The sequence below is a fragment of the Rousettus aegyptiacus genome, unplaced genomic scaffold, assembly GCF_014176215.1.
Source record: "Rousettus aegyptiacus isolate mRouAeg1 unplaced genomic scaffold, mRouAeg1.p scaffold_m13_p_6, whole genome shotgun sequence".
Taxonomy (NCBI): Eukaryota; Metazoa; Chordata; class Mammalia; order Chiroptera; family Pteropodidae; genus Rousettus; species Rousettus aegyptiacus.
This window is the reverse complement of record NW_023416309.1, coordinates 82,610,301-82,624,114: the sequence shown is the minus strand read 5'-3', so window position 1 is coordinate 82,624,114 and position 13,814 is coordinate 82,610,301. Positions and strand designations below refer to the sequence as shown.

The window sequence follows — 13,814 nt, the reverse complement described above, 5'->3', positions numbered from 1 at the left end:
CCCCTAGACTTCCTATTCGAAGCACAAATCCCCTATACCACACCCACATCAGATGCCTACTTAGCTTCCGCTCGAATCCTTTCTATGTGAGGCACTCACTGCCTTCTCTGACCTTTTTATGGATAGTAATAATTAGGAGATAGTTATTTGTGCCGTAGGCAAATTGAAAGCACTGTCCATTTTTGAACATGCAGATTTAATAACACATGCCATTCTACTTTAGGGGATTTAATCTGAAACACACCTTCCCAGTGAATTAGGAAAGGTGCAAAAATGAGGTGTTTCAAATAAGGGTTACATTTTTTTTTACGGCTTTATCGAGATATAATTCATATCCCACACAACTTACCATATTAAAAAATACATACAATTCAGTTGCTTTTAGTATATTTACAGAGTATATATTCATCACCACAGTCAATTTTTGAACATTTTTATAACCTGAAAAGAAACCCTACATCCCTTAGCTGTCATTCCCCTAACCTCTCATCTCCGTTAATCTACTTTTCCGTTTCTGTAGATTTGCTTATTCCAGACATTTCACGTAAATGGAATGATACAGTATGTGGTCCTTTATGACTGACTTCTTTCACTTAACAATGTTTTCAAGGTTCATCCATATTATAACGTGCCAATTCTTCATTCTTTTTATTGCCAAATTATATTTCATTGTGTGGATATATTACGTTTTACTTATCCATTCATGTTGATGGACTTATGAGTTTTTTCTACTTTTTGTCTATTATGATTAATGCAGCTGTGAACATTCAAACACAAGTTTTTGTGCGATTACGTTTTTAATTCCCATAGGTATATATACCTAGGAATGAAATTTCTGGGTTATATGGTAATTCTGTGTTTACCTGGTTGAGGAACTGCCAGACTGGTTTCCAAAGTGACTGTATCATTTTATATTCCCACCAGTAGTGATGAGGGCTCCAATTTCTCCACGTCTTGGCCAGAATTTGTTATTATCTGTCTTTTTTATTATTGTCATTCTAGTGGATATGAAGTGGTATCTCATTGTGGTTCTTATTTACATTTCCCTGGTAGCTAATAGTGTTGAGCATACTTTCATGTGGTTGTTGGCTATTTGAATATCTCCTTTGGAGAAATGTCTATTCATATTATTAAGTTGTATATTCTAGATAAAATATATTCTATTCTTTATATATTCTAGATACAAGCCTATTAGATATATGATTTGCAAAAATTTTCTGTTACTCAGTGGGTAATCTTTTCATTCTTTATAGTGTCTGAGTTACATGTTTTATTCCTTCAATTCTTTTGTATTTTTCTTATTTTCCCCATTAAATTGTAAAATTCCACAAATCTGGAAACTGCTGCACCTTTTAGATCTCTATTGCATCCGGTAGAGTGGCCATGTATGATACACACCTATTAAAGAATGCATCCTGACAACCAGCTACCCCTGCCCCCCTAGGTGTTTTCCTGGCAGATGATTTGATTTCAGTCTTCACGAGATGATACGACTTCTTGATTTGTTTTGTTACAGGTCAATCGGTTTAGTAAGGTGGAAGACCGAGCAATTTTTGTCACTGATCGTCACCTGTATAAAATGGATCCCACTAAGCAGTACAAGGTGATGAAGACTATTCCTCTATACAACGTAAGTATTTTCTGCTTCTCTCTGAATAAAGGATTATTAACCTGGTGTTCATGGACCACTCGTGGTCTGATAGTCTGATCATTAGAACCTTTAGATCCTTAGGAAGCCCATGAATTCCTGAAATGTATGCCAATTTCATGTTTTATACAAATGTACAATTTTCTGTAAGGAGGATCCAAAGCTTCCAATAGATTAACAAAGACATTTTTTTTTAAGGGTAAGGACTCTGCATTCTATGTGATCTTTCTCTATTTCTAATCCTACTTACTGCTTAACTGTTGTGACACATAATATATTTGCTTATTTATTTTCATAAAGCTTGTTTGTATATGGAAATGGAATCAGGTAGGAAAACAGTAGAGAATGACTTTATGAAAACATTATCACTCTTTCAAATGTGAAATTGATGCTGTTTCCAGAAGTTCTTTCACCAATATACTTGACCTCTGATATAAACCTACTCAGTTGTTTACTGTCTCCATGGGGGCTTCAAATTCCGTAATCATTCCTTATTTGAAATAAGACATTTGGATAGTGTCTCCTTGAATCTCAATATGAGATTTTTAAAAAAAAATTTTCATGCTTCATGGAGTCTTTTACAAGTTACTACTTGTTCTAATTCTTCAGAAAGATCCCATTGAACTACTGGATCATTTCATGTGTAAGGTGATTTTTCTCTGTCTACTAGTTCTTAAAGAGGAAGGTCTGTGTTTGTCCAATAATGGAATATATGAGGATTATTAAAGATTATTTTAAATCCTTTCAGTCTCTGCAAAAGGAAATAGGAAACATTGTTTTGTAATTTTATTTTGTTAAATCAAGAATCCTGTTGGTTGTAAGTTACAAAGAAGGCAAACTATCCCTGGCTTTGCTAAATGATTTAGAACATCACTACAGGCTTATTTTGCCGTGATTATATTGTCTCCATTATGAACTCCCCCCTCCACCAAGACTGTATATAGTCTTCTTAGCAAAGACTTATAATCTCATCTACCAATCATAGTTTAAGACTGATATCGTTGCAATCTTAAAGTAGGAGGTGGAGGAAGATAATGGAAAAACTCAAATTTTGTCAAAGTCTAATGAAATGTGAAACTAAACAAAAATAAATTGTAGTATGCATTTTATTTCTTTTCCTTACTTTCTGTTAATGTGAGATCAATCGGGCGCAGGATATAAATTCAACAAACAGTTAAACTTTAACTCTTTGAACTGAAGTTATTTTCCCAAACCACCTTCCTTTTTTATGTTGACTGGTGTATATTTATATTCACTGTTCCCCTTCATCACATCATCAATATTAGTAATGTTATTAGTAATATAATATCATAAAAGTTAACAGTGTTTAACAGTTGTAATAAAGGTAAAGCAACGTCAGTAGGACGGTAAACACTGTCACAGATGCTGTCAGTACTCTCTGTCCTCATCCCCTTGCGTCCCCTTATTTTCGTGCACACCAACCTACTTCCAACAGCCAGCATCTTTGTCAAAAGGCTGAGCTCAGGCTGCCAGAACCAACTCACTTTGCCCTCACACACAAAGGGCCGGAAGTGGGTATGGGGAGAAATACTCCAACCCCATCACTCATTGGCCAAGATAATTCGGAGGTGTGTGTTATACTATTTCCTAGAGCTTCCCTGCAGGAGTAAGCTGCAGTTGCCCACCGCCATAGCTGGCTTAATAATGGGTCGTACTGGCTGCCTCCCCTTCCCCCAACCACCTCCCCACTCCCTTGCCAGTGTCCCTGCACATCCCAAATCAATTTTGTGTGTTCACCAGCCTTTGTCGAAGGGTGTGCTTCTGGGAAGAACTGACTTTGAAGGAGTGGCTGCCTCTTGGGAGGGAGCAAGTTGAATGGGATAGGGGACTTCCAACTGTATCCATAAAAATGTTTTAAAGCAAATATTGTAAAATATTAAGTCTGAATAATAGAGACTTGAGTATTTGTTATTTTATTCTTTACATTTTTCGTATGACTGAAATATCTTAAAATTAAAAACAAAATTTAAGACAAGGAACCTTTAAAAATGATAATACTAATAATAGTGACGGAGAAGCTGGAAGGGGATAAGGAGAATGATACCCATTTAACCCTTGCTGAGTTTCAGGTACTGGTGAGACTTATGCATTCCTTAGATAATTGGAAGTCTAATGTTATGGGGGCTGAGGGGAGAATTCAGCACTTAGATGATAAAAATTTAAGAGCAGATCTGTGTATAATTGGAGGCTAGAATTATGAGTCTAGAGGGAGAAAGAGGCAGATTATTCAAAAACATCCATTAAATGGTAGGAAAAAGAGAATCACTGAGGGAAATGGAATAAAAAGGAAATCTCTTCTCGTCATGGTCCTCCATTTTCTCATCTCTCTCTTAATGTGCTAAGTGAGCTCTAATTTCCCTTCAGTTCCATCAGGTTATGAATTATTCTAGGAAAGGAAAAAACTATGTGAACACCGTGTTTCAGAATCAAATTGGAAAGTTTTCAGAAATAAGAGTAATCGATAAAAACATATAGCTAAATGTCTCACAATTTCTCCTCTCGTTCTTCTCTACTTTTCACTTTTCCTTCTGCATTGGCTCCAAGAAACAGATCGTGACCACATATCATCTTAAGTAATGTTTTGCTTTGTTTATAATAAGGAGACATGTGGTGGTAAGGGAGAGGAGTCTCATGGAAACCCAGGACACAATTCAGGTTTTGAGGCAGCTGCAAGGGACCATGTTACATTGTAGCCCCCAGCACCATGAGTGCTTAGATAGTCTAAGTTTCTGCCATTCTCTCAGTCTCTACTTCTCTTTGTGTGTCTTCTTACTGTCAGTCACTTTTCTTGGCCCGCACTAGGCTCAGGGCTGTATCGGCCAACCCAACAAACCATTAGAGTTTCCTCCTGCAGTAACATATTGAACACAGTGTCTCAGGTGAGGCCTCACCATAGCAACAAATGCTGCGCAATCCAAATTGGTATTTTATTTCCTTGTCAAGCACCTGCAAATCTGTGCATGGTCTTTTCTTACTTTTCCTCATATAACATGGATAACTTTTACAATTCATTTTTGATGTAATTGAGCTCTTCCCTCTATAATTTTTTATAATTGTCCTTAGGTCCAAGTCACATTTGATCCCTGGTCACAAATCGTGCTGATACTGGGGTGGGTCATTAGGTCTTCCTAGTGAGAGAGAGACGTCTTTCAAATAGGCCAGGTTCAAAGGCATTCTTGGGTCCTTGGACTCTTCCACCTACCCCCACTTCAATGGCCAGAATCCCAGCCTTTATTGAACGGGACTTAAATTGTGCCGTATGTATAGTAATTTATGGTACCTGCGTGCATGCGTGTGTATGTGAGTGTGTTCTGTACAGGGGGAAGTCCATAAACTTTTAAGTACATTTATTGCTTGTGAGACAATCTTTGTTTCATATGTATTTTTTAATTTATATAATGCTACACAAAGCTGTTATTCCTACTCTCAGCATTCTACTGCACTGCCATTATCCTTAAATTATTTTTTAAATATAAGAATTCATCAGATTATTTATTACCTGTTGTTTTGTTCTGGCCAGTTTCTCTTAAAAGCAAAACACATTACAGAATTAAGAACGAAACCTAAAGAAAAAGAAAAGTAAAAAAGAAGGAAAAACTCTAAGTTAACCGTTTAGTTTACGACTTAAAAAATCTCCTTTCTCTTCTCTGCCATTGCCCCATTACCCACTCTCGCCATAAAATAGGTCACAGCAATATAATTAGTACCTCCTGTCAATAAACAAAATAGTCCAAGTTCTATTTCTCTTTGGACAAGAGTGTCTGAACTAGAACTTAATATATCTTCGCTGTTGTAATTATTTTTTAGTGACAGTATCCCATTGGAATAGTGATTTTCAGACTCTTTTATGAGGTTTGGGACAATTTAAGTAAAACTGAGATCATTGGGTTGGCAGACCTTTGGAATATTTTATTGACATGTGGCACATACCCCGACCACCAGTTCACGTCTGGGCAAATATTTTATCTGTTTTATTGACATAGGACTTACATACAGAAAAGTGCGCAAACATTAAGAGTATGGCTTGACGAATTATCACAAAGTGAATTCCCTTGTGTAACCATCACCAAAGTCAAGATATAGAACATTAATAGGGTTCCCAGAAGCCCTCTTGTGTTTCCTCCCCATCACTATCTCTTCTCATTTTCAGAGGCATAATCTTGAGTATTTTTAACTTAATATGAATGAAGTCAAATACAACGTGTTCCTTTTTTGTTTTTTTCAACATTATATTCTTGAGATTGATCCATGTTATTTCATATAACTCTGGTTTGCTCATTTTCATTGCTGTGTAGTATTGCTTTCTGAAAATATACCACAATTTATTTACTCATATGTTTATTCATATGTTGATGGACATTAGAAATTAGAGATTTTTTTGTCATCCTTGTGCATGTTTTTTGGTGTTCATATGCATACATTTGTATGCATACCCAGGAGTAAAACTGCTGTTGAACTTTAGTAGATAATTTCAGTTTTCTGAGGTAGTTTACTGCTTTACGCCCACAAAACAATATATGAAAGTTCCAGCTATTTAAATTTTAGCTATTCTGAAAGGTATGTAGTAGTTACACATTATAAGTTTTTTTCCCAGTTTTATTGACATATAATTGACACATAACATTGTTTAAGATGTATAACATGTTGATCTGGTACACTTATATATTGCAAAATTATTACCTAACACCTCCATCACATCACATAATTACCATTTCTTTTCTTGTGGTGAGAACATTTACAATATACTAACTTAGCAACTTTCGGGTATATAATATCATATTATTACCAGTAATCACCATACTGTACAATGGATCTTATAACTATAAGTTTGTACCCTTTGACCAGGATCTCCCCATTGCCTCCTTTTCCCAGACTCTGGGGCCCACCACTCTGCTCTGTTTCTGAGTTTGACTTTTTTAGTTTCAGCATATAATGGATATGCCTTGAGGGTCCATCCAGGTTGTTGAAAATGGCAGGATTTCCTTTTTTTCTCATAGCTGAGTAATCCACTGTGTACACCATATCTTTATCCATTCATCTGTTGACAGGTATGCATTGTGGTTTCCACTTGCATTTCCCTTATTGCTAATAACGTTAAGCACCGTTTCGTGTGTTCATTGGTCACTTGGACACCTTTTTGTGAAGTACCTGTTAATGTCTCTTGCCCATTTTCCTACTGGGTTGTCCTTTATAACTAATTTCTAGGAGTTCTTTTTGTATTCTCCATGTGTGCTCAGTGGCAGTAACATGTGTTATGAATATTTTCTCTGACTATGACTTGCCTTTTCAGCCTTTTAATGGTGTCTTTGAACAAAAATTTTTATGTTACCGTAGTTCTGCTTACCAGTTTTTTTCTTTAGGATTGATGCCTTTTTATGTTTGTTTAATACATTATTCCTTATCCTAAAGTCATGAAGATATTCCCTTCTGTTATATTCTTCTGTCAGCTTTACTGCTTTCCCTTTCACATTGACATCTATAATCCACCTAGAATTGATTTTTGTGTATATGTGAGGCTACAGCCCAGGGTTCATTTTTTCCCCCATATGGTAAAAAAATCGGCCTAGCACCATTTATTGATAAGACCATCTTTCCCCCATTGCACTTCAGAGCTACATTTGTCAAAAATAAGTATGTCCACATGTCTCTTTCCAGTTTCTCTACTTTATTGGTCTATTTGCTATCCTTGTGCCAATTACTGTTTTAATTACTGTTGGATTAAGATTTTATGAACTCTAAAATTAATAACTTGTCAGATTTCCTCCTTTCAATTTCACCTCCTCCCAACGTAATGTTCTCATTAGCAACATGAATATGAAGGGAAAGAGAGGTGAGGATTTTGGTAAGCAAATCTTATCGGAAGGGACGACATACTGTTTATCCATTTTCTTTGTCAAAAAGTCAAATTCCTTTAGGAATCAGGTTCAGAAATGAATGAAGCATATACCCCATCATGGGGCAGCCACCACTCCACTCTTATCAGTTGTCACCATTCCTGAGCCCAGTCTGCAAAATCTTTAGATTCACCTAGAAAAAGCTGAAGTCTGCATTTTATGTAAAATCTGATTGTTAAATGCTGCATAAGCCAAACAAAACTTGCCTGTAGGCCGTATTCATCCCACAGGCCACCAGTTTGCTGCTCCTATTTAAAAAGGTCTGTATTTGTCATTTGTTATTCTAAGCAATCTACAAGTCATACTCTTTGGCCTTCCCCCATGCCAAACTCTAAAACTTCTACAATCTGTGATATGTTTTATTCTAAATACTATATAGTAGAAACAGACACTAACCATTTCTAACTTCTATAAAACTGTAACTGGGCGGGAACTTTAGAAGAATATATTTTCTACTTCAATTAGCAAGGAGGGAACAGAATAAAGGCAGTCTTGGATATAGGTGTCTTTCCTGCCTTGAGAACTTCCTACTCCCTCCAGAGTTCACTGCTGCTTCTATCCCTCTGACTTTTTATTATAAAATTTTCAAATGTTCAGAAAAGTTGAAAGAAAAGTACAGAGAACACCCATATGTCCTCTACCTACATCCATTAAGTGTTTATTTTTTGCCATATTTGTTTTATCTCTCGCTCATGAAACTTCACCATTAAAATGCTCCTGTGTTCATCCTCCTAAGAGTAAGGACATTCTCCTTCATAACTGCAATCCTTTTTTACATCAAAGAAAGTTAATATTTCCATATCATTAAATATTCAGCACATATTCAAATTTCCTCAAGTGTTCAAAGAATGTCTTTTATGCCTATTTAAAATAATATCCAAACTTTTCTGACGTGGCTGCTCCATTTACATTTGCTCTGGTGTGTAGGAGTCCTCTCCAAGCCCTTGCCAACACTTGGTGTGCACGGCTTTGACTTTTTTAAAGAATCCAGGACCTGGGCTTGTCTGGATCTGTCTGAGCGTTTCCTCTTGGTTCATTTAACTTCCTATAAACCAGAAGTTAAATCAGGAGATATTAACTTTATTTGAATAGTACGATTCCACATACTTAACATTCTATCTTGCATCTCAACAAAAATGGCATACATGTGGCTAAGTCTGCCTTGTGGATCATCTTTGGAAAACATCTCACTGTAACTAGGCTATTATTATGTTGCCCCTACTGTTGCCTAAATTTCCAACTGCTTATAGAATAGACCCTCTGTGTTTTCCTGTGAACAACCGCAATTTGGCATAAAAATTAAGATAAATGCCACCATCAAATATTTACCTATTAATAAGTTACCCATTACTAACAATGCCTGTTAATTTTAGTTTCTTTTTCCAGTCTTTTCATAACGAAATTCTTCTAGTACTTTGCTCTCGATGTGTTTTTTTAAGCTTTATTTATAGTTTATTTCTCCTCTCATGAAAAATCTGCACATTCGCCACAGATAATGTCACTGCGCAATTTTCACTCCTCCTTTTTGCCAGCACCAACACTGGCCTTTGCAGTGCCTCTGACTTTTTCCATGCTCTTCCTGTGTTCCTTTCACTGTTTTCTCGAGGCCTTTTTCTCCTTATCCCGGCTATGTCTTGCAAGTCTATGTTTGGGTTCGTATTCCTTCATGTAATCCAAAGAACTGTAAGTCGTGCTGAAGCCTTTTGTCTTGCCACCGCCAAAATGGATTCTGAATCTGGATACAAAGATGACATCTGCGTGTGGTCTTGTACATTTTGGCTAGTTTTCCCCAAATTTCTGTCTTCAGTGCTATTGCCTTTCAGGGAGAAGGACATCAATGATCATTTGTTTCTGCTGAAGTAGTTGGTTGATCATGAACTAGTTAGTGCGTTATTCATAATGGCAGTCGATCTCAGCCAGCCAAGCAGGAAGAGCTGCCTGATATTTCTTATGTATTTTTACAACTATTATCTCTCTCCCCAAACTACTGGCAACCACTGATCATTTGACTCTCTTTAGAGCTGTGCCTTTTCTAGAATGTGATATGGATGGTATGTAGCCTATTCAGACTGGTTTCTTTCAATTAGCAATAGGTATTTGAGGTTCTTCCATGTCTTTCCATGACTTGATAGCTCATTTCTTTTTAACCACTGAATAGTATTCCACTGTGTGCAAATACCATAGTTTGCTTATCCATTGCTTATCCATTACTTATCCATTGCCTATTGGAGGACATTTTGGTTGCTTCCAGTTTCTGGCAATTATGCATAAAGCAGTTATAAATATTCACATGCAGGTTTTTGTATGGATACAGTTTACAAATCATTTAGGTAAATACCTATGAACAAAATTGCTAGATCATGTGATAAGATTAAGCTTAGCTTTGTGAGAACTGCCAAATTGCCTTCCAAAGTGGCTGTACTGTTTTGCATTTCTACCAGCAACCAATAAGAGTTCCTTTTGCTCCACATCCTCACCAGTATTTGGTATTCAGTTTTTTAAAATTTTAGTCATTCTAACAGATAATGTAGTGGTATCATTATTTTTCTATCACCTAAACTGTATAAACTCAGCACACACTGGGGTCTCAATTGATATTTAACTACAGGTATCATCTCCCCACTTTCTGTCAGTAATTGGTTTGTGCTCAAGAGATAAAAGACTGATCGTTATATAAGCCTAAGCAAACTATAATTAAAATATAAACTTGGTACCCTTCTTCCCTCCCATTAGCAGAAATATTCATTCAATTTATCATTTAACAATGATTCCAGTCACTCTTCATGGGAAAGATAAAACTATGAAGTTAAAGCAGGTTTTTAGACAGTTTTCAGTAAACATTGTTCACGCAAATGGCATGGTGAAATAATTGTCAACAGCAATTGAAGAATGAAACGTTCAAGTTACAGGTGACCCCTTCGCTAGCCACACAGTGACTTTCTATGTACAAATACTACATAGTTAGGGTCAGGTTTCTGCTAGCTGGAATCTGTGTTATTGTCAAATTAGTATTGTCCCCCTTGAGTCACGTTCTACACTATATTTGTAAGTTGTAATATCAAATTAAAGCATTCATTTCAATCCAATTGTCGAGAAAGGTTAAAATTTTTACAGGGGGTCATGGGGTCAGAATTTGAGTGTTTTGCAAAACTGGAAGACTCGTGGTCGTTCTGGCTTGATATGGAGAACAAAGGCAAGAAGTAATCCACATAATTAGTAATGTTGTATCCAAAACGTCCATCACAACCTCTTTGACTCTACACATCATCCTAGAGATCACTATAAATTGGCAGAAAAGGTTGCACCCTGTGGCGGACACACCTTGCTTAAATCAGTGCACTTCTGCCATTCAAGTTCCTGTGGACACTGGCTCCCCACAGCCGGTGCCTGGGGAGCTGGTTGCCAAGATTGAGTTTAATTTGCGTAAACATAAAATCTGTTCACTGGCTTCAAGTGAGACTGTATAAATGGAAACATTTAACCTGACCTCAGCTATAAATCTTCTTGCCCTGTTGTTGGTGAGCTGTACCCAATGGGTTGGTTTGGAGTATGTTTGAATCTGCCCATTAGTGTTGTTTGATATAGTCCCTTTTTATCAGTATGGGCTTGGTGGCTAAGGAAGCAGCCAATTAATTAATTACACAAATACCTCCTTTAGTTCTATGGAGAATACGAAGCAAGCAGGGGAGAAAAAAAGAGACAATTATCTGAACTGATGTGACTGTTTTGTACAGGTAAATGGATCGTAATTATGCCAGGCTTCACGCTTTATTACTCTATTTGATGTGACTCGCTGGAAAGATACTGTTTCATTCAGAAGAGAGATTGTCCTCATAATGTGTACAGGGATGAACCCTACTGAAATCCATTGGCCGGCAGCTCTGCTCCCCACCACCATTTCTAAAGCACTCTACCCTCATGGCACTGTCCCAGGAGAGGTGTTTCCATGGTAATCTCAATGGAGGCAGTCAGCTGATGTCTGGCACCGCCTGATCTGGCATGTGCCAGCCTTCTCTCCTCTCTCTCTTCCCTCCAGCCTTTACACTATATTTATTAGTCCTCTTTAATGGAAAGTATATAACCCTTTAATGTCAGACACTGAGTGGCACTCAGGTTTATTTATTTAGGTAATAAATTTACCTTCCTAATTAATTCTCATTGAGTCCCAGAAACTGTATTATTTTGAACATCTTGCGCAAACACTTATATTTTTGTTTGTTATAACAAAGAGAGTTGCTTAGCAATGTTAGATATTTAGAAGCCCCCGATATGTCTATAAAGAAGAATTTTTAAAGATTCAGATGTTAAGGTTTCCGTTTAAGTTTTCAAGAATTTCTTCTTGTTCTGATGGTTTGGGCAATGAAACAGTCTTTTCACTCTCCTTATAAATTTTTTTAGCACTCACTGATTTTATTATTGGATTTAAGTGAGCCCCATGATTTTAAAATACTTCTAAGAAATGTGACATCTAGCCATGTTCTCTCATTTCTTTTTCAATAAAAGAAAAACAAGTCAGAATTTCAAAGCTACTCTATTGATTGTTTTCCTGACATGTATTTAGAGGTAAATGCCTTGTATCATACCAGTTAGAGACCACAGTTTATGTTAAACAGTACCAAGCAAACCAATTTATAATGTCAAAAGTCAGTGCTTTCCAGCAGGAGGTAGAATCCATTTTCATCAGTACTATACTTGGAAATTCAATTACAAATGTAAACGATATACTGAACCAGTGTCTGAAAGCAACAATCATTAGAGCCAATGTATGACTCTTTTAAAAAGCTATTTCATTAAACAAACACAAAGGCTTTTAAAAACTAAAATATACGAAAATTAGTACACCACCACCTTATTTATCCAGAGGTCAGATTGCTAGAAACAAGATCCTTCTAAAACAAAGCCCTAACTGGAGGTGCGTACACAAAAAGATCTCTGCATCTGCAGAAATAGATGTCACTAAGCCAAGGCAATAAAAGGCTTCATTTTATACAACTGTCTAATCAGTGCTCTCTCTTATGCAGTAAACATTTTCAAGCACCTACTACTATGTGCTGTTCATTTGCTCAGCACAACCACTGGAATTGTGCATCACACAGTCTCGGCCCACAAGGTCTTACGGCACGGCATGGACCTGTGGTGACTGTGTAGGTCACATTTCTATACCTTTCTCTCAAGAGGAAACCGTTGCTCAGAAAGGTCAAGGAATCTTCCCAAGGTCACGAAGCTTACACACAGGGAATGGAGCTGGGCTTCCGTTTGATCCTGGAGCACTTGGAATCAATCCTGATGGTGACCTCCTACCACTTAATCCCTTTTATGACAAATAACACATAAAACTAAAATCTTATTTTAAGGAGAGGAAAGAAGTAACAGAACTAGCATTTGTTGTGTGCCCAGCCCTAGGCATTCGGTGATTTAAATATACTGAATCTCCATCTTAATGGATCTCTGTGTGGGAAGTTAGATATTTTGTCAGCTAAGAAGCCGGTTCTCAGGGAAGTTAGTTGACCAGCGAAGCCCAAGGGAGCCTGTAAGACGAGGCATCTTCTGGCTTAGTTGCCTACGATGCGCTTTCTCTCTGCTCTCATTTCTCCTTGTTTATTTACATAAGTCTTTCTCGCAATAACGATTGCTTTCTAAAATATTTCATCTTAACCTTTTGAGGGTAAGTGACTTGTAGGCCCTGGGGGTCCTGCAGGAAACTACATAATCGAGACTGGGGCATCTGCACTGGCATGTTCTGCATGTCGAGGGCTCTCAAGGTGTGGTACCTTAGGGTGCAAAGGAGAAAAAGAAAACCTTTGCTTCCTTTCTGTTGGAGGGAAGGGAAAAAAGCAGTACCCTTCAAGAGAGCTACCACGTTGTACTTGTATTTGCACAGCTATTAATTGCAGCCCTGTCCTTTCCAAGAAGAAATATGTAAGAAAAGACACTACAGTCTCAGGCCAGAAAAAAAAGTGTGGTGCTTTCATTGCTAACCTGATTCTTTGGAGATTTGAATTTGATTTTATTTAGTTTCTAACTAGTTCACGTCTAACTCAGGGTTTTTCAGTCTTGACTGTACATTGGAATAGCCTGGGGCATTTTTTTAAAATTCTGCTATCCAGGCCACCTGCCAGACCAGTGAAAGCAAATTTCTGCAGGTAGACCTAAGTGTCAGCATGTTTCAAGGCTCCCCGGTTAGTTCTCCTCAGCCAGGGAGAAAAACCAGTGATCTAACTATTCTGTTCCACAAGTTTATTCACTCTTGT

The 13,814-nt window shown here is 37.2% G+C and overlaps 1 protein-coding gene across 4 annotated transcripts in view; it reads left to right on the top strand.

Moving 5' to 3' along the window:
- MYO1D (myosin ID) overlaps positions 1-13,814 on the top strand; it is a 284,752-nt gene that overhangs the window by 166,293 nt on the left and 104,645 nt on the right. For all 4 annotated transcript variants that reach the window (XM_016152543.2, XM_036223793.1, XM_016152542.2 and 1 more), the window contains exon 20: positions 1,517-1,630. In XM_016152543.2, the coding sequence (XP_016008029.2) occupies positions 1,517-1,630 (114 nt within the window). The remainder of the gene's footprint in view (positions 1-1,516; positions 1,631-13,814) is intronic.